We start from the raw sequence: 25,996 nt of genomic DNA on the forward strand, positions 1-25,996 counted from the left end.
TCAGCTTTCTTTATAGTCCAACTCACACATCCATACATGACTACTGGAAAAACCATAGCCTTGACTAGACGGACCTTTGTTGGCAAAGTAATGTTTCTGCTTTTTAAGATGCTGTCTAGGTAATAACCTATAATGTAAAATAATTTCAAAAATAATATGTGTATATGTAAAACTGAATCACCTTGCTGTGCACTGAAAACATGTACGTCAACTATACGTCAATAAAATACACACATTAAGGAAAAAAACTCATGGCCTTAAAAGTGAATACTAATCAGCATGGCTGTCTGATTTCTACCAGTATGATTTCTGCGTGGGTATAAAGCAGAGGCATCTCCTGCATTACAGGCAAATTCTTTACCACTGAGCTACTGGGGAAGCCCCAACAGCCTGGTTCCAAATTGGGAAAGGAGTACATCAAGGCTGTATACTGTCACCCTGCTTATTTAACTTATATGCAGAGTACATCATGAGAAACACTGGGCTGGATGAAGCACAATCTGCAATCAAGATTGCTAAGAAAAATATCAATAACCTCAGATATGCAGATGACACCACCCTTATGGTAGAAAGTGAAGAAATACTAAAGAGTCTCTTGTTGAAGGTGAAAGAGGAGAGTGGAAAAGTTGGCTTTCTTTATAGTCCAACTTTCATATCCGTACATGACTATTGGAAAAACCATAGCTTTGAAACGGACCTTTGTTGGTCATATCATTTGCAAATATTTTCTTCAATTCAGTAGGTTGTCTTTTTGTTTCATGGCTGATTTCCTTTGCTATGCAAAAATTTTTAAGTCTAATTAGCCCCATTTCTTCATTTTTACTTTTATCCCCTTTGGTTTAGGAGACAGAGCCCCCCCAAAAAAATAAATAAATGAATATTGCTATGATTTATGTCAAACAGTGTTCTGCCTATAGTTTCCTTACAGAGTTTTATACTATCCAGTCTTACATTTAGGTCATGAATCCATTTTGAGTTTATTTTTGTATATGGTATTAGAGAATTCCTAATTTCATTGTTTTAGAGAATAGTTAACACCTATCCTTCTCAAAATATTGAAAAGATTGCAGATGAAGGAACACTTCTGAACTCATTCTTTGCGATCAGCATTACCCTGATACCAAAACCAGACAAAGGTATCTCACATACAAACAAAATTACAGGGCAGTATCACTGATGAACACATATACAAAAAACTTCAACAAAATATTATCAAACTTCATCCAACATTACATACACTATGATCAAATGGGATTTATCCCACAGATGCTAAGATTTTTCAATATCTGCAAATAAATCAGTGTAATACACCACATTAGCAAACTAAAGGATAAAAACCATATGATCATTTCAATACTTGCAGAAAAAGCTTTGTACAAAATTCAATGATTATTTACAATAAAAATTCTCTAGAAAGTAGGAATAAAAGAAACACATCTCAACATAAAGCCCATATATGACAAACCCACAGCTAACATAATTTGTTGCTGTTTTTCAGCCGCTCAGTTGTATCAGACTCTTTGTGACCCCATGGACTGCAGCACACCAGGTTTCCCTGTCCTTCACTATCCCATGAAGGTTGCTGAAACTCATGTCCAATATAATATTCAAGAGTAAAAAAGTTGAAAGCATTTCCTCTAAGATCAGGAACAAGACAAGGATGCCCACTCTCATCACTCTTGTTAAACATAGTTTTGGAATTTCTAGCCATAGTAATCAGAGAAGAAATAAAAGGAATCCAAATTGAAAAGGAAGAAGTAAAATTGTCACTGCAGATAACATGATACTATACACAGAAAGTTCTAAAGATGCCACCAAAAAACTACTAGACAATAAACTTGATAAAGTTGCAGAATATAAAACTAATATGTAGGAATCTGCTGCATTTCTGTACACTAACAATGAAATAACAGACTAAGCTCCAAAGTTATAGTAATCAAAGCAGTATGGTGCTGGCCCAAAAACAGACACATAGATCAATGGAACAGAATAGAGAACCCAAAAATAAACCCACAAACACATGGTCAGTCAGTATATGAAAAAGGAAGCAAGAATATACAAAGAATTTCCTACTTTTTAATCCTTGGGTTGCTTCACTATCTTGTTTGGGTTTGCAACCTTTCTATCATCTTTGGAATCAATGTCTTGTTTCAAATTCTCTGTTGCAAATAACCAAAATGGTCTTCATTTTCCTGTTTAGACCCTGACCCTGACTTACTCAGTAATTGCTATTTCAGTAGCTGTTACAGTTCCAATGTGGCTTAGTGAAAAAGAATCTTCCTGCCATTGCAGGAGACTCAGGAGACGGGAGTTCTATCCCTATTTTGGGAAGATCCCCTGGAGAAGGAAATAGCAACCTACTCCAGTATTCTTGCCTGGAAAATCCCATGTACTGAGAAGCCTGGCAGGCTACAATCCACAGGGTCACAAAGGCTCAGACACGCCTGAGCACACACTCCCATATGGGTTTGTGCCCCCGCCCCCAATTCATATGTTGAAGTCCTAATCCACAGTACGTTAGAATGTGATTCTATTTGGAATTATACTATATGAATTTGTGGTACTTTGTAAGGCATACTGCATCTGGTTACCGAAAAGCCATGGCCTCTTTCTTATTTACAAGCAATCTCCTTATACATACCCAGGAGAGGTACAGTGGAAGGAGAAAATAAGAACAGTAGTTAGCCTTTCATAGTTCTTATTCTTTAGATATACCTCCACCTTTCAGAAAATTTAGAATATTTGACTTGGCAGACAGGACAGCTAAGACAAAAATGGGAAAGAAAAATAGCAAGAAAAACAGAAAACCCAGTCACCTCTACCACCCCTAGTTACATTCAGCTTTAACCACTTATTAACACTTACTACAATTGGCAATTCATGTACCTTCATTTACTCGGTTTTTGCCCGCTTCACCAATAGAACCTCACAAGGACAAGGACTATGTATGTCTAGTTCACAATTTAATCCCAAGGCTATCCCAGCAATTATTAAATAGTTGATACTTGGTAAACAATTCTTGAATTATGAAGGAAGGGAAAAGAACTGCAAAAGAATAAACTATTATTTTTATGTACAAGGCACTACTAAAACTATAGAATGACTCAAACAATCTTGTCCTCTTAGGTAGCTTACACTGTAATCAAAGAAAAAGAATACACAGTGCTATATCAAGAGTCACTGAATGCCTCAGAAGTTCAGAGAAGGAAGAGCAAAGAGTACTTATTGACAGATGGAATTACTAAGGATGTGCAGAAATAGCCAACAAAAACAGAAAAGAAACCAGTCACAGAAAGACAAATACTGCATGATTCCACCTATACGAGTTATCAAATACAGTCAAACTCATAGAAGCAAAGAACAGGGTGGTGGTTACCAGGGGCTGAGGGGAGAGGGAAACGTGGAGTTGGATCAATGTGTATAAAAGTTCAGTTATGCAAGATGAATAAGTTCTCCAGATCTAAGTTACAACATTGTGCCTGAAGATAACAATACAGCATTTTACACTTAAAAATTTGCTAAGAAGGTAGATATCACATTAAGTGTTCTTACCATAATAAAGAGAGAGAGAGAGAAACACAAGAATGCTTCATCAGCATTAACCTCTGAATGTTTTCCATACTGCAAAACCATCGGAGTTTCTCTAATATGCTATTTCATGTCAAAGCCTGGCTGTCACAGTGAAAGAGCTATACTTTCAACACTGTCTGTGAAATCAGGGGTCAGCAGGAAGCCTATCAGGCACTTCAATGATGACCACCTGCAATACCCTCTAGGATACGACTGAATTCCTGGCCTCCGTGGGTCTATTAGTCTGCCTGATGAAAAGAAGGTATCTCAGGGCACCTGGTGCTCTGAAGAGTGCTATTCCTGTCCCCTCAGGCTGACTGGAGTGCCCATCTGCCTTGGTTTTCAACAACTGCAAAGAAGCCCAGCATGCAGGGAATGAAGTATCTACTGGGTAAGGGAGACTGTCAATTCTGAAAATGCTTGTCAAGTGTGTACGACTGCCTCTGAGGATCTGAGGTAATTTTTATGCATTGTGGTAAAATAGTCCCAGCCTAAGTCTAGACATTTGGCAACTTTCTAGAGAATATAATTAAGTATCATTCACTATGATTTCTCGGTTTTATCTACCTTTTTAGATGACTATCACAGGAAAGATTATTCACTTTCCTTCCTGGTGGCTCTTTTTTATTAGATTTTCAGTTAATAAAGCAATAGAGCAGTATGTATGTTTCCTACTACTGATATTATTTATTAATGATAAACATGTTTCAGTAAATATGTATTAAAATGATAAATGTATGAGTTAAGCATGTATTTCCCATGTAATAAATGCATGACTGTATCTATCAGTTCTAACAATAATTTGGGAGAAAACCAGTAATTCATTTTATCATTTCACATACTTAGTCACTTGGCAAATTCATTTCATTCTAAACATTATGGCAAGGTAACACATGAAGAGATATATAGTTTCTACTTGACATTATAAAACATATTTCTCTGCTAGTTTTCAGGTCCATAAAATTAAACTTATTTGTTTCTCCCAAGCCAAATAGGATTTGGTAAAATGATGGATTCCAGTCTACCGAAGAATGCTTGTCCAGGTAAGATTTAAGTGCTTTGGAAGAGTCAGACTACTGGATTAGCTCCATGACCAGCTGAGAATTTATCAAGTACATAGTTCAACTTTTTAATAATATATTTTCAGGCTATTATAAAAATGAATCCAAGAGCCTTGGAAGAGCCAGGAACTATTTTGATTTCCAGGCTAGGGTGTCCTTTAGACATTCTAATTGGTCCAGAAGGACCCTAAAACAGTGTCTAGCTCTATCTGTGTCTCCATAGGCACATATAACCTCTGGAACAGCAACCCAAAGTTTGCCAGCGACTTTCAGGGTAAATATAGGATAACGTTAATGCCAAAAACTCATTCCCTTAAACCTGATAAAACCTGAGTAACCAATTATCAATCAATAAAATGATCCTTACTAAATGCTTTATGTATGCTTTCCAATTGTGGTGCTGAAGAAGACTCTTGAGAGTCTCTTGGACTGCAAAATCAAACCACTCAATCACAAAGGAAATCAACTCTGAATATTCATTGGAAGGACTGATGCTGAGGCTGAAGCTCCAATACTTTGGCCACCTGGTACAAAGAGCCAACTCACTGGGAAAGATGCTGATGCTGGGGAAAATTGAGGGCAGAAGGAGAAGGGAGCAACAGAGGATGAGATGGTTGGATAGCATCACTGATTCAATGAGTTTGAGCAAACTATGGGAGATGGTGAAGGACAGGGAAGCTTGATGTGCTGCAGTTCATGGGGGTCTGAAAGTGTCAGACATGACTTAGTGACTAACCAGCAATAATGCCTGGCATATATTGGTGACCATAATAGAAAGATAAGGGGCTATCTTCCTGAGGCTTATAGTTCAGAAGATATGGCATACAGCAAACAATTAATTCAAGAGCAATGGTTGTTAGAAAAAGAGAAGTATAAGGTACAGGGGGACTAACCTAAGGCTAAGGGGTCAGGAAGGTTTCCATGAAGAAGAAAAATGAGTTGACCTTTTGGTAGGTGGTATAGGAGAGAAGGAAGGATGTCCAGGAAGGTGAACCAGCATGTGATTCAAGACCAGTGGAGAGAATTAAGTGGATTCTGTGTCCAGATCATCTAACTGAAATAACAGAAATTGTATCATTTTTAAGAAACATATCTGAGGGATAAAAGTCTCTATTCATGAGACACGCTGATGACTTATGTGAGGAGGCAGAGTCTATACCTAAGTCAGGAATGCAGGATAACATTTATCTTTGGTGATAGACTATCACATATGTAACAGACAAGTCCACCACCACCTCCCTCCCAACAAAGCAGCTCTCTCTCCAAATGCCATCACAACTGAATGGATAAAAGCTGGCAACCCAAATTCTCCCATTACCTTCCAGGGTCATTCAGGTTTTATGGGTAAATATGTATGACCAAGGACTTCCCAAGTGGAGCAAATGGTAAAGAACCTGCCTGCCAGTGCAGGAAAGGTAAGAGACACTGGTTCTATCCCTAGGTTAGGAAGATCCCTGGAGGAGGAAATGGCAACTCGCTCTGGTATTCCTGCCTGGAGAACCCCACGGACAGAGGAGCCTGGAAGGCTACAGTCCATGGGGTCACACAGAGTTGGACACCACTGAAGCAACTTAGCACACACATGTATGACCAAAATGACTGCTCACTGTACCCCATTTTCTCTCTATTAGCTTAAAGTAAAAATCAAGTTTCACTGGATAACATATTCTAAAATCTTTAAATTTTAGAAGGGACAAGTTTCTTTTTAGAATTCCTAAATTTTATCCCTAAGAAAAAAGGGGCCTAGGAGATAATTCAACTTGCAAAATACCCTGAAGCTAGTTAGAGTCAGGGCTAGAACTAAAATCCTGGTTTTTATTCTAATTTTCTTTACACAATTACATATAGATGTTCTTAAAATTATCTATATATATTGCTGCTCTCTAGCAAAAGTGATAATGACTGGATATAAACAAACAACCATACCTAGAGAAAAACTCTTGGTCAAGTTATTCATTAGAATTCTATTATACGACAAGTATAATTTTGTAAATAGTGAGACTGAGGTCATTAGATTAATAATGCTACTAATAATGTGGATTTGAGTCACAGATTTGCAGTGATAGTGAACAATGATTATAAGAGGCTAGATAGCACACTGCTACAGCTAAAGGTGTGTAAACACATGGTGGCTCTAAGAATGACTCAGCAACAATAACACCAATTTGCTCAAGTTTAGTTTGACCTAAAGCCTCTGCAGCTGCTTTACTTTGTTGACATATGTAAACAACACATGCACAAAAAAAGTGCAAGAAAACTTTGCCATCATGGTGCTTTAATACATTTGTTCTCTTGTAAAATATGTATAGGCATCACACATAAAATCCACTCTGACAGTATTCAGCAGAACACTTTACTGACAAAAGGCAGATTCAGACGCCTATTAGACATTCAAGAGAAGGTCACAGCCTCTGATTCTTCTCTCAGGCAGCACTCTGCCACCTCTTTGCCTTTCATAGCAGCGTTTGTAAAGCTCTGGGTCCTGTGCAAGTGACATCATCAAAACAATCAATTTCTTGCCTACATCTCTTTTTCTCCATCCTGGTAACAGTCTATAGAAGAACAAGGTAGACGATAAGTGGACAGAATCAAATAAGTTATTCATTCTATTTGCATGAAAGACTCTTGCTCACTTAGCAACAATCAATGACAGCCAGGCTTTAAAATGAAACACTTTCTTCCTTTCAACTCTGTCACATACACACACATCCCAAGTAAAGATTTAATGTCTATTTTTTTTTTCCAAAAAAAAAAAAAAGATGGGGTGGGCAAGACAGAGAATCTTTCACATTCTACATTTTCAGAGAAAGTATCCAACACGACTTGCCATGATAACTAAATTTATTATTAACTGTGTATTTCATGATGTTAGTGACAATATGTTAATGTGATTTTTCACGTCCTCCTGCAGCGAACAGATGGCTCCTTTTACTTTACTTTCCACATCAAGTGTGATTATTTCTTGGTGCCAAAAGCCACCTGCCGCTCCTCGGTCTCCAGTCTAATTTTTTATGTTGGTAAAACACAGCAGGACTTGTTATCAGTTGGATGGCATCTTAATAAAAGGAGACATGCCAACATATTGACATCATGTTCAAGGGGAAATTTCAGCCTCTTCAAACCCTTAACCCCCTTCCACTATCCCCCTTCAAAAAGTGAGGGAGAAAAAGGAAAAAAAAATAGAGGCAAAGACCCCACCAGTTTCAAGATGTTTGATTACAATTGTTGGGCCTACAGCCAGGTTGCTGAATCGGCCTCCCTTTGTTCCTAAACCCAAGCACCTCACTCAGGGCTCTGATCTTTCATCCTGGGTAATGATAATTAGCCATAACATATTCCAAAGTCAAATGTAAGCAGGAATACATTAACATTGAGATCAGTATCAGGGCAATTTTCACTGGAAAAGTGACAAAGAACACACACACATACACATACACACAATCAAAAATTTCAAGATTCAAGCATTGATACAATCACTTTCATAGCTGTGAATATTAAACCCACTGGTTTGTCTGTTATGAGTGCTTATCTAGAATGCCAAGACCTCCTAATGTGGATGCAGTGACTCTCATAGCCCACGCTTAACAGAGAAAACATGAGTAATAAACCACGGTAGCCTGCTTTAATTTTTCCATTCTTTCTTAGAACAAAGAGGTATAGTATGTTAGGAGATCTGTGGTCCAAGAAGAGGTCTTCCAGGCGATTGGATGGTGTGGCTCTCAACAGCTGGTCCAGCACATTTGGGAACAGCATGTAGAAAAATGCGTCAGTGTTTCGAAGATTACCAACTGTGATGATGCATTGGTTATGACACAACCTAAAAAATGTTAAATTTCCTAGCCACAATCGATATAATTCAGTGTCCTTACCATCAGGGTGCACACTCTCAAATGCAAGATGAGATACATGCAAATTCGGTAAAACCAAAACTTCCAAAATAGATTCTCATTCATTAGAGACTGGAAAGAGCACTCTTCAACGAGCCCTCTTCAATGCCTGTTATTTCCTGTTAAAACCAAACAAAGCATTAAACCTGCAGCTGGCTTCTTAAGACTTACAAGGTTTATAAAAAACAGAAGAAAACTCCTAGCAGAAGAAAATTCCTACAATAAAAGTGCTAATATTCTTAAAAAAATGATTCACAATTAAGTTTCCTTGAGACAAACAAGTAGATTATGCCACCACAGAATCTCTCAGATGGACGTAAACTTGGCATTGTCTCTTTTATTTCCTTCAACTATCCCTCCAAACAAAGAACCTGTATGAAACAGATACCTATTAACTGTTTTGCAGCTTTTTATTTGTATTACATTTCCCTAGTATTTTGTTATGGTGGTGGTTTAATTGATAAGTCAAGTCCAACTCTTGGGACCCCATGGACTGTATTCTGCCAGGCTCCTCTGTCCATGGGATTCTCCAGGCAAGAATACTAGAGTGGGTTGCCATTTACTTCTCCAGGGGATCTTCCCAACCCAGGAATTGAACCCAGGTCTCCTGCATTGCAGACAGATTATTTACCAACTGAGCTAAGAGGGAAGATTAATACTTTGTTATAAAAATTGGCAAACATAGAAAATTTGAAAGAACCAATACCATTTTGTCTACCACCCAGATTCTACAATTAATGTTACAATACTAATGTTACTATATATCTTTTCATTTACCTGTTCTTTTATCTATTCATCAATCTATCTTATTATGTTAGATTTCAAAATGAATAACCAATAACCATTCAGCAACCAAAATTAAAATTAACTTGAGCTTATGCTAATTAAAGTGAGATCCATATATAGTGGTGCTCACTAAGTCATTCAATAAGTATTTCTTGAGTTTTTGCTTAGGGTCAGGCACTGTTCTAAATGCTGAAGATACATGATTGAATAAAATAGCCAAAATACCTGCCCTTATTGAACTTATAATTTAGTGGGCTTGACAGGGGAAAAATAATTATTAAATGAATGGCTCTCTAAAAAAAGATTTGTACAAAGGAAGATATGCCAACATAGACAAGTAGTCAAGATTATTCTTAACTTAGACATTGTAATAAGGTTAGGAAGAATGTTTCCTGTGTCACTATAATATTGTCTAAAAAAGAGTCCATATATAGCAGCCTCTCGTAAGATAGCTGTCACATTACTGGATAAACAAAGGAAACCAACTCCAGTATTCTTGCCTGGAGAATTCCATGGGTAGAGGAGCCTGGCAGGCTACAGTCCATGGGACCGCAAAGAGTTAGACAAGACCGAAGTGACTGAGCATGCACTATTGAAGAGTGACCTTAAAGGTAAATAAATAATAATAGGAAGGCAATTCATTTAACAACTCTAATTGCAGTAATCTTACATCAAAAGACTTTTTCAAGACATATCTGATTTGGGGGCACTATTCTGAATAGTATGTCTACCATTACAGGAGCTGCGTTTGTATGGAATATGATGCAAAGTGAAATAATTTCCTAGTAAAGTATAACATCCTCAAAAATAAGGTTGTGCCAATGATCCTTTCAGAGGTGTTTAAATTAAAATGTAGGGAGGCTATTACAGACTAATAATTAAGTTTTTATGTTTTTAATGAAAAAATAGTGGAGTTAGTTTAAGCAAACAAAAAGCACTGCTAGTCAGCTTTGGTTAAATCTATCAATAGTTTATAACTACTCTAAGAAAGTTAAATCAATGTGGTCAACTTTCCTTTCTAAACTAATGTGAGATACTTATTATCTGATTATTTAGTGGCTATAATTTATTAACAGTGGAACTAGTATGCAAACAAAGTTCTTTATAGACAGAACTGATGACTTTATGTATGTTACTTAAACACAAAATGCTTAAAAATATTCCACACTCAAAACTAATATGACTGGGACATTTGTGTCTATATACTGAAGTGGTAGGAGAGAGAAAAAGTAGAGAAGAAACTTTGGGTCTAATATTTTTTATTGAATGTATTAATCTATATACAGAAGGTCTACTATTGCCAAATATTTAGGAAGAAAAAAATTTAATTTTTAATCTGTTCCATGGGAATTAAAACATTGTATGGTAAATAAGCATACTAGTAAGTGTTGCCTCTACATTTTTGCTTAGAAAACCTCTGGTTGATTTTTAAAACTTAACAAAGATATTATCAGGAAAATCTGTACCACATTCTGATTATTTCAATCCCTTACTATTCAAATTAAGTCTGGTTGCTAATTTTGTTTTTCTGACTTCCTTAAAAAAGTTTACTTAAAAGAAAAATGTGATCCAGTTAAAATAGTAAAATAACAATATTGCTGCTGATTTTTATGTATTTTCTATTAGTTCTGCTGGATTCACTAAAAATAAATGAGTTGCATCCTTGAATAACTTAAAAGTATAGCCTATGGCCCAATGCAAAAAACTGTCATTCATGGATTGAAAGTGAAATCACTCAGTTGTGTCCGACTGTTTGTGACTCTATGGATTGTAACCCCCAGGCTCCTCTGTCAGTGGAATTTTCCAGGCAAGAATTTTGGAGTGGGTTGCCATTTTCTTCTCCAGGGGATCTTCCTGATGGAGGGATCGAACTCAGGTCTCCTGCATTGCAGGCAGACTCTCTACCCTCTGAGCCACCAGGGATTGGACATTTCATAAATTTAAATTAATGAACATATAAATATTCACCAACTTTACAATTGATATGAAACTTTAAGCTTCTATTAAGTGGACTTCCACTCTTGTAATGATGGTGTAATAGAGATTCGATTTATCTTCATTTATCATTTGAAACAATTAAAAGTGAATAAAATACTTGAAACAGTTTGTATAAGTCAAAAATTACATAACAGCAGTTGATAAGAGGCTGACTACCAGGCCATGAAAGATAGTGATCTCTGAGAGGCAAGAAACAAATAGCATGAATACTATGACTTCCCCAGCCTATTTACTTAAGAGAAATTTGAGGCCACAGCACTGGGAAGGAAAACCCAGGTGAAGCTCAGTGTAAACTCTGTAGTAAGGAGATACAGCTGAGCATTCAGAGACAAAGGCAGCTAGAGTTGCAGGACATGGTACCGAAAGAAAAGAGTTACACAGGAAGAGAACTCTAGAGACCTTCAGAGTGTCCCCTCTGAGTATTCAGTTAAGTACTGATCAGTGCACATGTGTATAAGGAAACTGCATGAGACTGGGGAAAGATGCATATTCAAAGACTAAAGGTAACAGTATCCAGCATTTACCCATGACTGGGAATAGGGACTATTTCCACCAGCCAAGAAAATATCATTTTTCATGGGCCTTGGTTAGAGTACCCTGAAGGATCTTATCAGAGGTAAGGGGAATAACTAGCCCCAGATTAAGTACTATCCTACTCCACCTATTAATAGCAAATCTAAAAGACAAGATTCAAAAGAATCAAACTGTTCCCATGTAACTTAACTGCATCCCCAAACAAAGCTCGAGACCTATAGGAACACAGAAATAACCAGCAAACCAACCAATCCAATCCAAACAATTCACAATGTTTGGCACCTAATCAAAACTTATCAAGCACGCAAAGAAGCAGAGAAATACAAGATATAATGAGGATAAAAATTAATCAGTCAAAATTGAACCAGAATTGACACAGATGTTAGGATTAGCAGAAACTGAAATTAAATTTATTCTAACTGTATTCCATGTGTTCAAAAACCTAAGTAAATATTCTTAAAAATCCAATTGAACTTCTAGGGATGAAAACTACAGTCTGTGAGGTGAAAAATACACTTGATGAATTAGCAGCAGATTAAACAAGAGAAGAAAAGACTAGTAAATTTGAAAACATAGCAGTGGAAACTCTCTAAAATGAACCACAGAAAGAGAATATAATTATAATAATGAGTAGAGCATCAGTAAACTCTGGAATAACACCAATATATGTCATGGGAGTCCCTAAAGCAGAGAAGAAAGGGAAAATAAAGCATATTTATAGAAATAATGGCCCAAAGTTTTCCAAATTTGATGAAATCCATAATCCCATAGACCCAAGTAGTTCAATGAGCCACGAGCACAGAAAATAAGAAAACTATAGTAAGTAATATCATCATAAAACTGACCAAAACCATTGATAAGGAGAGAAAAAACTCTTAAAGACAGTAAGAGAAGAACTGTTCTTGGTCAGTCAGGCGTGTCCACTCTTTGCAATGCAGTGGACTGTAGCCCGCCAGGTTTCTCTGTCCATGGGGATTCTCCAAGTAAGAATACTGTAGCAGGTTGCCATCTTCTACTACAGGGGATCTTCCTGACCTAGGAATAGAACCCGAGTATCCTGCATTGCAGGCGGATTCTTTACCACCCGAGCTAGGAGGAAGCCCAAATGTATTTGGGTGGATTGGGTCTTAATTGTGGCCTGCAGCATCTCTCACTGTGGCCCATGGGCTTCAGACATTTAAAAAATAAGTTCAATAATGAACTTTACACCTGAAGCAACACAAAAGAGGGTGGAGCAACAGTTTCAAGGTACTGAAATTTAAGGAGGAATAAAAAATAGCTAAGAATTCTATACCCATAGAAAATATCTTTAAATAGTAAATTAAATCCTCTTCAGATATTCAAAAATAAAAAAAAAATGCATTTCCAACAAACCCACACTACAAGAAATAATGAGGGAAATCTTACAGGCAGAAAGAAAATGGTAACAGAAATGGGGATCCATGCAGTACAGTGATGAGCACAAGTACAATAATTCTGTGGGTAAGTATGTGACTCTTTAAAGCTTAAATCTCCTTAAAAGATAATTGAGAGGCTGGGGGTGGAGCCTGGGCCAAAGGAATCAAGTGAGAAGAGGCAGCGCTAGTTTGAGGGCAAAGGTTGCCTTGAGCAGCGGGCAGTCAATGGCGCCGGCGCATTATGATGAGCCTGACGCCGTTGACGTTGACGTCCTGCGTGCCCCTCCCCGACCAGCCCCTCCATCACCAGGGAAACGAGAAACGGCACCAGGGCCCCTGAGCCGACCCGCTGGTTTCATGGCAGCTCCGAAGACAGCAGCCGGGGGGCCGTTGGTGGGGGCAGTGGTCCAGGGTACGGACTACTCTAATTTTGTGGTTTTCAATTCAAAAACATCAGAAGTACTTAGTCACCATCGAGTGGCATTAACCCAAGAGTTCCCAAAAGAAGGATGGATAGAACAAGACCCTAAGCAAATTCTTCAGTCTGTTAATCAATGTATAGAGAAAACATGTGAGAAACTTCAAGAACTGAATATTGATATATCCAACATAAAAGCTATTGGTGTCAGCAATCAGAGGGAAACCACCGTGGTCTGGGACAAATTAACCGGTGAGCCGCTCTATAATGCTGTGATGTGGCTTGATGTAAGAACCCAGTCTACTGTTGAGGCTCTTAGTAAAAAAATACCAGGAAATAATAACTTCGTCAAGTCCAAGACAGGTCTTCCACTTAGCACTTACTTCAGCGCAGTGAAACTTCGTTGGATTCTTGACAATGTAAGAAAAGCTCAAAAGGCTGTTGAAGAAGGCAGAGCTCTTTTTGGTACTGTTGATTCATGGCTTATCTGGAGTCTGACCGGAGGAGCTGATGGAGGTATCCATTGCACAGATGTAACAAATGCAAGTAGGACGATGCTCTTCAACATCCATTCTTTAGAATGGGATAAAGAGCTGTGTGATTTTTTTGAAATTCCAATGGACATTCTTCCAAATATCTGGAGTTCTTCTGAGATCTATGGACGAATGAAAACTGGGGCCCTGGAAGGTGTGCCAATATCTGGGTGCTTGGGGGACCAGTCTGCTGCATTAGTAGGACAAATGTGCTTCCAGGAAGGACAAGCCAAAAACACGTATGGGACAGGCTGCTTCTTACTATGTAATACAGGTCATAAATGCGTGTTTTCTGAATGTGGCCTCCTGACCACAGTGGCTTACAAGCTAGGCAAAAACAAGCCCGTTTCTTATGCACTGGAAGGTTCTGTGGCCATAGGCGGTGCTGTTATTCACTGGCTGAGGGACAATCTTGGCATTATAAAAACCTCAGAAGAAAGTGAAAAACTTGCTAATGAAGCAGGTACTTCTTATGGCTGCTACTTCATCCCAGCCTTTTCAGGGTTATACGCACCTTATTGGGAGCCCAGTGCGAGAGGGATCATCTGTGGGCTCACTCAGTTCACCAATAAGAGTCATATTGCTTTTGCCGCATTGGAAGCTATTTGTTTCCAAACCCGAGAGATTCTGGATGCCATGAACCGTGACTGTGGAATTCCACTCAGTCATTTGCAAGTGGATGGAGAAATGACGAAAAACAAAGTTCTTATGCAACTGCAAGCAGACATTCTGCACATTCCAGTAATAAAAGCCTCCATGCCTGAAACAATGGCACTGGGAGCGGCCATGGCAGCGGGGGCTGCAGAAGGGGTGAACGTCTGGAGCCTTAAACCCGAGGACTTGTCGACCATCATGATGGAAAGGTTTGAACCACAGATCAAAGCCACAGAGAGTGAAATTCGTTATTCTACATGGAAGAAAGCTGTGATGAAGTCAATGGGTTGGGTTACAGGTCAGCCTTCTGAAAGTAGTGAATCTAGTAACTTCTCTAGTCTGCCCTTGGGTTTTTTTATAGTGACTAGCATGATAATGTTAATTGGAGCAAGATACATCTCAAGTATATTTTCATAACACCAAGCATGGACTCTCGAGATGTGAGCTTTTCACACAATGAAAAAAATCCAGCAATTTTGCCTCTTAGTGTGATGACGCTACAACAGACTCTGACTTCGTTTATTGAACACTTAACTTCATGACTTATGAGAACCCTAGAAGTAGACCTTTGGCTGGAAATAAATAAATTATAGCAGAAAATGCTGCAGAAATATTTGGTGTGTTTTTTAGCATCAGCAGTTAAGGTCAGGCCAACCACTAGGAGTCAACCCCTCCACAGTCATAAAATCCTACTTCACTCCCTCTAAAATACAGAATACTGAGATTCTGTCTATGGAATTTTTCATCATACATTTTCTAACCCTTAAGACTAGGATTTGGCTCTCTGTGCACACACTCAATTAAGAGGTGCAACTCCCCTGTTAAAACTGAGGGACATCTTGTTGTAACTGTTGTTTATAATGGATCTGAAGGTCCTCTTTTGCACATATTAGGGAGACTTCAATACCTTTACTGAATGTTTAAGGGAAAAATTAGTTTTTATAATAGAAATGTAGCATTCTCATAGCCTAGATATTTTCCTAAAAGATATTTGTCAAAATTCTTCAGACATTTTACATGCCTCATCAATTACACTACTTTTCTGTGTAGATCATATAGGGAGAAGGGCATTTTTTACTTTTTCTTTTCATATCTCCATTTTTATGTACTCTACTTGGTATATATAACATATATGCTTATATTCTTCATATAGAAAACCCACTGATGAAGTTTATAAGAAGGTAGTCTTATGTGGATCACCACAATAAATATTTTAGGGTAAACATATATACATATATATTTAGAGTAATGAATACACATACTATTATCAGAAAGTTTTTTAAAGAACTGGTATTTATTATTTTAATATGTGTTTTATATTGATATAAAACAGTATATTATGGTTTCAATAATATTTCTTACAATTACCTTTTAATTTAATTGCCTTAGCTAGATATATGTCAGAAACAAAGGGGGAAAACTGTGGAATACCACAGTAAGCATTATTTTGTAGCAGAAAAGAAAGAACTGATTGTTCAAACAAAACTAATAATACACTATGGAGTTAAGCATATATAAAACAAAAATAGCAAGCAAGTTGGAAGTAGATAAATGGAAATGTAAAGTATTGTAAGGTTCGTATACTATACAGGAAGTAATATAATATCATTTGGAGTTATACTGTTAATACTCTAAATCCTAAAATAACAAAACAAAAAATTAAATTTAGCGCATAGGCCAGAACTATAAAAATATTCATTTGACCCAAAAGAAGGCAAAAAAGAGATGAAAAAGGAAGAAAAGATAGAAAAATGAAAAATAATAACAGGAAAATATACTTAAACCTAATAAGAACATTAAATATAAATGGTCTAAACACCTCAATTAGAAAGCAAGATTGTCATATAAAGAAGACTCAAATACATACTTGCCTCCAAAAAACATATTTCCTAGAAAGAGGAACAAAATAGTCAAAAAAGAAAAAGGATTTAAAAAATATACCATACTCAAATTAATGGAAAGACTGTTGAAGTGACTATTAATAACAAAGTAAATTTCAAAGCAAAAAGTATTACCAGTGATAGACAAAGTCATTTTGCAGTGATAAAAGGTCAATTCATTAAAGATATATAACAATCCTAAATATTTATATACCTAATAAAGCTTCAAAATACATAAAGCAAAATCTGATAGAACTGAAAGAAAAAGTGAATAAATCTACAATTATAGTAAAAGATTTCAATGTCTCTTCATCATTTGACAAAACAAGTAGAAAAACCAATGATTTGAACAATACTATAGATTTGAACAATATTATACTATCAAATACTTTAATTGACATTCATATACCATAACACCCTACAGTAAGAGAATACATATTCATTTCAAGTGCCTATGAAACATTTACCAAGACATATCTTATTTAGGCCATCAACCAAGCTTCAAAAAATTTAAAAGGATTTCACATAGAGTATGCCGTGTGAGAACACTGGAATTATAAATCAATAAAATGTTTTTCTAAATGTCCAAATATTTGGACATTAAGTTGAAAAGTTTTAAATAATCCCCAAGTTGAAAAGATAAAGAAGAAAAATAAAAAATACTTGGAACATAGTGAAAATGAAGATACACCATAACAAAATTTGACATATCACTAAAGTAGCACTTAGAAATTTCTAGGACTAAAGGCCTAGAAGAAGACAAAGTTTCAAATCAGTGACCTCAGCTTCAATCTTAAGAAACTGAAAATAGAATAACAAATTCAATACAAAGGATAAGAAAATAAAATAAAGTACAATAATAAGTGGTATAGAAAACAGAAGGTGGGGGGCGGCGGGAAGGATCAGAATGAAGAGTGGGCAGAAGGGGGTAGGAAAAATGATTAAAGGGTCACAGAGAAAAACAGGAAGGAGTGAATATGTTCATTTATTAATTATGGTGACATATAAAAGGTGACTATGTCAAAATTGAACACTTTAAATATGTGATTATTATACATCAATTATACCTCAAAAAAAGTTTTAAAAAAGAAAAAAAATTACCTCAGATTCTGAAGGAATATAACCAAAGTTTGCTCATTTAGTTGATCTTGGCTGTTTTCTATTAAGCATACTGATGTATCCTCTGCTTCTACAGTCTGCTAGCAGGGGTGTGCTTCTTCCCGTCTCTAGAAGGTCTATCAGCTTTATTTGAAGTCATTTATGTGATTAGGCTGGAGAAGTACATGATAATGTCTAGTATCATTTAAACCAAATTAATTTCCCATTTCATTTATCTGTTCATAATTCTCAGTCTGGGACCTGCTGCAAATGACCTTATGAAAAGTCACAAACAAAGATGCCGTAAGAAAATCAAGCTAAAAGTCCTCAAACTCAGTATCTCATTCTTTCTCACTTCTGAGTATTATACTCATGTGGTTATCAGCTTTTTTAATACCTTTGGCTTTATAAGTCTCATTTTCATAATTCAACCTATTATGGTATTGATAAATTATAGTACTTTGTCCCAAGGCTATTAAGGAGCTTCTGTATATTCTATCATAAAATTAGCTAATGAATAATTTCTCTCTATTGCCACTAAGCAGAACTACATGGTTAAATTATGATGATGGAGTCTCATCACATGCATGTTATGAAACAGCAAGTCATCATTTAATGTCAGGCATATGTGTGAGTGGGAGAGCAGGAGCTCAAACACTAACCAGGAGAATGAAAAACATCTAATTCTGATACTATTTTCCAAAAAGACACAGGTTGTGAGGGCTACCCTGTGGTTCAGTGGTAAAGAATCTGCCTGCCTTCATCTAGAGACAGGAAGATCCCCTGGAGGAGGAAATGGCAACCCACTCCAGTAGTCTTGCCTGAAGAACCCTATGGACAGAGGAGCCTGGCAGGCTACAGTCCATGAGTTTTCAAAAGAGTCAGACATGAATTAGAGACTGAACAACAACAGTTTGTGAATTAAAACAAGTAAGTCATAGCTGAGAAGGGCAGGGGTGAGTAAGGAAGAGAGGGAAGAAACAAAGAAGGCCATGAAGAGAAAGGGATTTTAAAGGTATCCAAAGAGAAACTTCCTTGCTGGCTCAGAAGGTAAAGAATCTGCCCACAATGCAAGAGATGCGGGTTTGATCCTTGTGTCGGGAAAATCCCCTGGAGAAGGAAGTGGCTACCCACTCTAGTATTTTTGCCTGGAAAATCCCATGGTCAGAGGAGCCCAGTGGGCTCCAGTCCGTGGGGTCGCAAAGAGTTGGACTGAGCGACTAACTGAGCAACTAACACTTTCAAAGAGAAACAAGCTGTACTATTAAATCTAACTGGAGACATCCTGTGTGGTACCCATGTACAAGAAGCTCTAGGAGTGACAGCAACGGACATCAGACTTAGAGGGATAAGCATCTTCCCCTCCTCACCTGGTAATAATCCTAATTATTATCTGTCTGTGACTAATATCTGGTGCTTATATGATTGTTTTGATACTGATACCCATAAACTCAAAGGGAAGCTACTGACTCACTCACTGGTAAGCCCTTTTTCTCAATATATCAGTAAAAATGTTACATTAAACAATCTGTATTTAGGTGGAACATTATAAACCTACTCTATGACTGTTAGATATGGAAAGTGTGTTTCCATGCCATTTTCTTTTTATTCAGAACTAATAAGATTCCTGAGAGTAATTTTGCAGCAAAGTCTAGAGTAAATACAGTACCATCTCACACAGTCATCTACTTTTTCCTCCCACTGAAATGACAGTTCTATAGTCCATTCTGATGGTTTCAATCAAAACAAAATAAATAAACTTAGTAAAGTTAATATTTAAATATCCCTCCAGAGTTTCCATCAACAACCTGTACAGCCTGATTTATTTGAGCTTTGGAGAAACTGCATGGGATCTTTGTCTGCTATTTATTTAGCATATATGACAGCCCATTATTATATCAGCTCTCAATAAATTGATTTAATTTACAAAAAGAAAAGAAAGGAATGCCTTGACCTCTGGTGGGAAAAAAGTAGAGGGTAATAAGACTGCTAATAACCGTATATCAAGCTATCTATGAGTTTTCGTATGCTAAGTTGCTTCAGTTGTGTCCGACTCTTTGCATACCTATAGACTGTAGCCTGCCAGGCTCCTCTGTCCGTGAGATTCTCCAGGCAAGAATCTTGGAGTGGGTTGCCATGCCCTCCTCCAAGAGATCTTCCCAACCCAGGGATCGAACCCACACCTGTTACGTCTCCTATACTGGCAGGCAGATTTTTTACCACTAGTGCCACCTGGGAAGCCCATCTATGAGTTCAGTTCATTGTAAACAGTCCACAAATCTTTCTTATGTTCAGTTATTATAGGATGTTTTCAAGTGTCACAGGAAATCCAAGCTTGAAAAGTATTTGCAAAACCAAAAACAGTGAAAAGACAGCTTATGTCTATACTGAAAGTGAAAATGTTGGTCACTCAGCAATTTCCCACTCTTTGCAATCCCATGGACTGTAGCCCGCCAGGTTCCTAGGTCCATGGGTTTTTCCAGGCCAGAATACTGGAGTGTGTTGCTATTCCCTTCCCCAGGAGATCTTCCAGACCCAGGAATTAAACTCAGGTCTCCTGCATTGCAGGCAGATTCTTTACCATCTGAGCCACCAGGGAAGATATGTCTTATACTAGGAGCTTCAAAAGAAAGCTAGGCAAAAACCAAGATAACAATGTTCTAATGATTGCAGCCGAAAGATAGCTCTGAACTTGAAGTAGGCAATCTGCTTAATTGCATGTCCCTGTTTCTACTTTTGTATGACTTTAACAAAGTGACCAAAGCAGGGGATGAATAGACACCTTGGAACAGGAAGCTCTAATTAGCATGTTTCTCTTTCTGTCTCTCATTGCAAGATAAGGTCTGTCCGACCTCAAGGATATTTTACCAAATGAACTGACCACTTCTTCCCAGGTCTCTTTCAAATAGGCCAGATACTACAACTGGCTTCCCTGATGGCTCAGTCAGGAAAGAATCTGCCTTCAGTTCAGGAGACCTGGATTCAGTTACTGGGTTGGGAAGATCCCCTGGAGAAGGAAATGACAACCCACTCCAGAATTCTTGCCTGGAAAACCCATGGACAGAGGAGCCCAGCAGGCTACAGTCCATGGGGTCACAAGAGTAGGACGTGACTTAGAAACTAAACCACCATCACCACCATATGCCATTATGTCAGCTTCACAGTTGAGAATAATGAGATAAAGAATAAGAAAATCACTTTCCCAATCCAAAAGGGGTATAGCTTTAGAATTTAGGAGATAATTCATCAGGAGAATATGATTACTTACCTAGAATTTGCTATTTTCAAAAACAATGTTATCAGTGAAAACTCTGAGACTACCTGTATGATGTAAAGCCTGTGGGTGGACAAGGCTTGAGAGATCATCTAGCTCAACATCTTTTAATATAAAAGAAGTGAAAATTTTTTTGTCCTGTCTTTCCCAGCATCAGGGGCTTTTCTTTTTTTTTTTTTTTTCATTTATTTTTATTAGTTGGAGGCTAATTACTTTACAATATTGTAGTGGTTTTTGTCATACATTGACATGAATTAGCCATGGATTTACATGTATTCCCCATCCCGATCTCCGCTCCCACCTCCCTCTCCACCCGATCCCTTTGGCCCTTCCCAGTGCACCAGGTCCCCTAGATGCCATTAAAAAGATGGTGGGAGTAAAATTACAATCCAATTTTTATACTCTAATGTTCCTTTAGCTTTATCCAACTGGTAAGGCTTTACTTGAACTTTGTCTACCTCAAACAACTCTGTTGACTTTTTATAAAATGGAATGTAAAGTTAATAATAACTTATGAATTTGTTATAAACATAGCAAATAATTTGGCGTATACTCACATCCTCATACACACATACCTTGTTTCTGGCCACTTAAGCTAGGCACATTCTGGAAAATTCTGAACTGTAATAAAACACATTTGCTATTCTTCATTTGTTATTTGCTATTTCTGGAGAAAAAATGTTTGCAGACTCTTTGGGGAGCCACTCCCTTACTCATTAAATTGGGAGTGAACTGGAAGAAGTACCATTTCCTTTTAGGTACAGAGTATGATACTCACCTCCAAACAACTGATATACTTTCAGACTTACCTAATTCATCCCTTCATTTCAGGGAGCAATGTGAATTTCTTTTCCTTCCACCTTCTCTTCTTTCTTCCTTTCTTCGCCCTCCTCTTTGTCTTTTTCTTTTTCCTGAAACAAATCCACTGAGTCATATCAATATGGTATTTACTACTCATATTCACAAACATCAAAAGGGTGACAATCTGTTTAATATCCTGCAGATGAACATGCGCTAAAAAGTGGTACTGGCAATCAGGCACTCGCTGCCCATTGGGCACTGGGCAGCAATGCGCTAAGGATCTGGCCTGTTGTTCCATAGAGAAGAATGGAATTTCATTACAACTGTATCAAAAACAAATCATGTACCAAATGTTTGCCTGGATGAGTACTTGGAACATCATTTTTCTTTCATTCATCCCCTCACAGTTTCTACACTTCAGCTCTATTGCTGTCAGTACATTCTTTGCCTGTTTATATGTTTGTTCCTCTTCCATTTGTCACTATAAGTTCACTACAGTTTTACCTTTTCATACTAGCCCCAATGTGTGTGTGTATGTGTGTGTGCGTGTGTGTGTGTGTATGCACTATACAATGCCTACAAATAAAAAGAACATAGACAAAAAGGGTATAAACCTTTACAAAAGAGTTTCTACAGCATTTCCTCAGATCTCGTTTTGTCATGTCATTAGAGAATGGAAACATTTGCTTTGCATTTTCCGGATGTTAGAGATGGCTGTAAGAAGATAACCTAAGGCTTACAGAGAAGAGGGCTTCCCAGATGGTGCTAGTGGTAAAGAACCTGCCTGCCAAAGCAGAAGACAGACATAAGAGATATGGGTTCCATCCCTGGATGGGGAAGATGCTCTGAAGGAGGGCACAGCAACCCACGCCAGTATTATCAGGGGAATCCCATGGACAGAGAAGTCTGACAGGCTACCATCCATGGGATCACAAAGAGTCAGACACAACTGAAGCGACTTGGCACGCATGCAGAGAGAAAAACCTTTAAATTTAAAAAGGATCCCTGATGAATTTCAGCTAGAGATTAGAGATCTTGTATGTCAGGCCCCTAATTTTAAATATCTAGAAACTGGGTTCCGGCAGTGGTGACAATCCAAGGTTTCAGGGCTGTTTTGGACCTGGAAGTGTCGGAATTAGAATCTAGGCAAAATTTCTTCATTACGTATGCCAAATTTCCTTCAAAAATTTCAATTTTAAACATAAAAACTGTTGGTTTTCTCTAGATCAGATTTAGAAATATTTACAAATGCAGTGGTAATTGCTTAGCATGTTCCCATCAACATTCAGAATTCCCAGGGAACCACCTCATTGAGACTGATTTTAAAAGGCCTCTTCTCTCAGTTTCTTCCTTCACACTTTCAGTCGAGGCATGACCACTAACGGTGCCGGATTTATGAAACACAAGCTGGAATCAAGATTGCCAGGAGAAACATCAATAACCTCAGATATTCAATGACACTGCCCTTACGGCAGAAAGTGAAGAGGAACCAAAGAGCCTCTTGATGAAAGTGAAAGAGGAGAGCGAAAAGGCTGGCTTAAAACTCAACACACAAAAAATTAACATCATGACATTCGGTCCCATCACTTTATGGCAAATAGATGGGGAAACAATGGAAACAGTGACAACTTTATTTTCTTGGGCTCCAAAATCACTGCAGATGGTGACTACAGCCGTGAAATTAAAAGATGCTTGCTCCTTGGAATAAAAGCTATGACCAACCTAAGACATCATATTAAAAAGCAGAAACATCAGTTTGCTGACAAAGGTCTGTATAGTCAAAGTTATGCTTTTCCCAGTAGTCATGGATGGATGTGAGAGCTGGACCATAAAGAAAGCTAAGCACCAAAGAATTGATGCCTTTGAATTGTGGTGTTGGGAGAAGACTCTTGAGAGTCTCTTGGACTGCAAGGAGATCCAACCAGTCAATCCTAAAGGAAATCAATCTTGAATGTTCATTGGAAGGACTGATGTTGAAGCTGAAACTCAAATACTTTGGCCACCTGATGCGAAGAACTGACTCATTGGAAAAGACCCTGATGCTGGGAAAGATTGGAGGCAGAAGGAGAAGGGGATGACAGAGGATGTGATGGTTGGATGGCATCACCGACTCAAGTGAGTTTGAGCAAGCTCTGGGAGCTAATGGTGGACAGGGAACCCTGGTATACTGCAGAGGGGTCGCACACATGACTGTGACTGAACTGACTAAACCTCACTTTTGGGCTTCCCAGGTGGCACTAGTGGTAAAAACATGCCTGCCAATGCAGCAGGCATAAGTGACCTGGGCTCAACTGCTGGGTCGGGAAGATCCCCTGGAGGAAGGCATGGCTACTCACTCCAGTATTCTTGCCTGGAGAATCCCATGGACAGAGGAGCCTGGCAGGGTATAGTCCATGGTGTCATAAAGAGTCGGGCACGACTGAAGTGACTTAGCATCACCCAACCTAACTATTCCTGTTTCATCTCTCAAATTCACCCTCTATATTTTCACTGTGGTTCTTCCTGTTCCTTTCCCACCTCTATCTCTGATTTTACATAATTTATTGTTCCTTTTCCAGCACCCCAGACCTTCTGGAAAGCTTCCCACACCATCCCCCATAAAGAGCCCCCTGGTCTTCTTACCTCCAGGGAGGAGCTGTTCCGAGGCACAAAGAGGAAAGAGAGGCAGATCTCCAGCTCCTTGTTCTCTCAATAACCCCCTGGCTGTTCTTAGGAACGTTCCTTGAGCTTCTTCCTCTAGCTCAACATCAACCAATGTTTATGGGCTCTGATCTTTGACCTTGGCACACAGGTACCTAATAACTATGGATCCGGATCGTCAAGGCAACAATTCAAGCCTCAAGGGCCCTTCAAATTCTGCTGAGACCTTGTTCACCAACTGCTCACGTCTGATTTCCAGCTACCTATTCCTATTCGCATGTCCAAAGACCAGAGTCTAGACAAGTCAACTCTCATTTCAGAGATGGTCTGGGGTTTTGGAACCGCGTAGAAGTCACCTACCAGCCGGGACTGGCGGCACACCTGACTCTAGGCTAGTGTTTGAAATGGATGGACTAGACCTCAGAACCCCTGGCTCGATGCCCTACGGTGGCCAGCAAGGGCCACGTGACCTCTCAGACCTTCGCCGCTGCTTGGGCTTTTCAGCGCCGCCCTGTGGCCGTGGTGTCAACCAAGCTTTAGTTCAGTTCAGTTGCACAGTCGTGTCCGACTCTTTGCGACCCCATGGATTGCAGCACTCCAGGCTTCCCTGTCCATCACGAGCTTCCGAATATTGCTCAAACTCATGTCCACCGAGTCGGTGATGCCATCCAGCCATCTCATCCTCTGTCGACCCCTTCTCCTCCTGCCCCCAATCCCTTCCAGCATCAGGGTCTTTTCCAATGAGTTAGTTCTTCGCATCAGGTGGCCAAAGTATTGGAGTTTCAGCTTCAGCATCAGTCCTTCCAATGAATATTCAGGATTGATTTCCTTTAGGATGGACTGCTTGGATCTCCTTGCAGTCCAAGGGACTCTCAAGAGTCTTCTCCAACACATTTCGAAAGCATCAATTATTTAGCATTCAGCTGTCTTTATAGCACTACTCTCACATCCGTACATGACGATTGGAAAAACCATGGCTTTGGCTAGACAGACCTTTGTCGGCAAAGTAATGTCTCTGCTTTTTAATATACTGTCTAGGATGGTCATAGCTTTTCTTCCAAGGGGAAAGTGCCTTTTAATTTCATGGTTACAGTCACCATATGCAGTGATTTTGGAGCCCAAGAAAATGAAATCTGTCACTGCTTCCATTGTTTCCCCATCTATTTGCCATGAAGTGATCTGGTACCACCAGATGCCATGATCTTACTTTTTGAATGTTGAGTTTTAAGCCAGCTTTTCCACTCTCCTCTTTCACTTTCATCAAGAGGCTCTTCAGTTTCTCTTCACTTTCTGCCATAAGGGTAGTGTCATCCGCATATCTGAGCTACATGTCTCTTGAAAACAAAAATCTGTCCATTTTACCTTATCGCTTTAAATGTGCTCATTGCAATCATTTCACAGGTAAGCTAAGCAGCCTGGCATTTAAGATTTGAATACTTATGTTCTGTCTTCTACTTGTTCTTCT

At 38.4% G+C, this 25,996-nt stretch overlaps 1 protein-coding gene and 1 long non-coding RNA gene across 2 annotated transcripts; one reads left to right on the top strand and one right to left on the bottom strand.

The window, feature by feature from the left end:
• Window positions 1–13,423: 13,423 nt before the first annotated feature.
• Window positions 13,424–15,449, top strand: GK2 (glycerol kinase 2). Its single transcript, XM_020904316.2, has one exon. The coding sequence runs from the start codon at window positions 13,459–13,461 to the stop codon at window positions 15,253–15,255; it is 1,797 nt and encodes a 598-aa protein (XP_020759975.2). The 5' UTR covers window positions 13,424–13,458; the 3' UTR covers window positions 15,256–15,449.
• A 1,731-nt stretch (window positions 15,450–17,180) lies between these two features.
• Window positions 17,181–24,944, bottom strand: LOC110144373 (uncharacterized). The gene is made up of 3 exons (XR_002315872.2): window positions 24,514–24,944; window positions 21,900–22,001; window positions 17,181–17,989 (listed from the first exon to the last, which is right to left on the bottom strand). It is a non-coding gene; the product is annotated as an uncharacterized lncRNA (long non-coding RNA).
• Between the last annotated feature and the right edge of the window lie 1,052 nt (window positions 24,945–25,996).

The sequence above is a fragment of the Odocoileus virginianus genome, chromosome 29 (assembly GCF_023699985.2).
Source record: "Odocoileus virginianus isolate 20LAN1187 ecotype Illinois chromosome 29, Ovbor_1.2, whole genome shotgun sequence".
Taxonomy (NCBI): domain Eukaryota; kingdom Metazoa; phylum Chordata; class Mammalia; order Artiodactyla; family Cervidae; genus Odocoileus; species Odocoileus virginianus.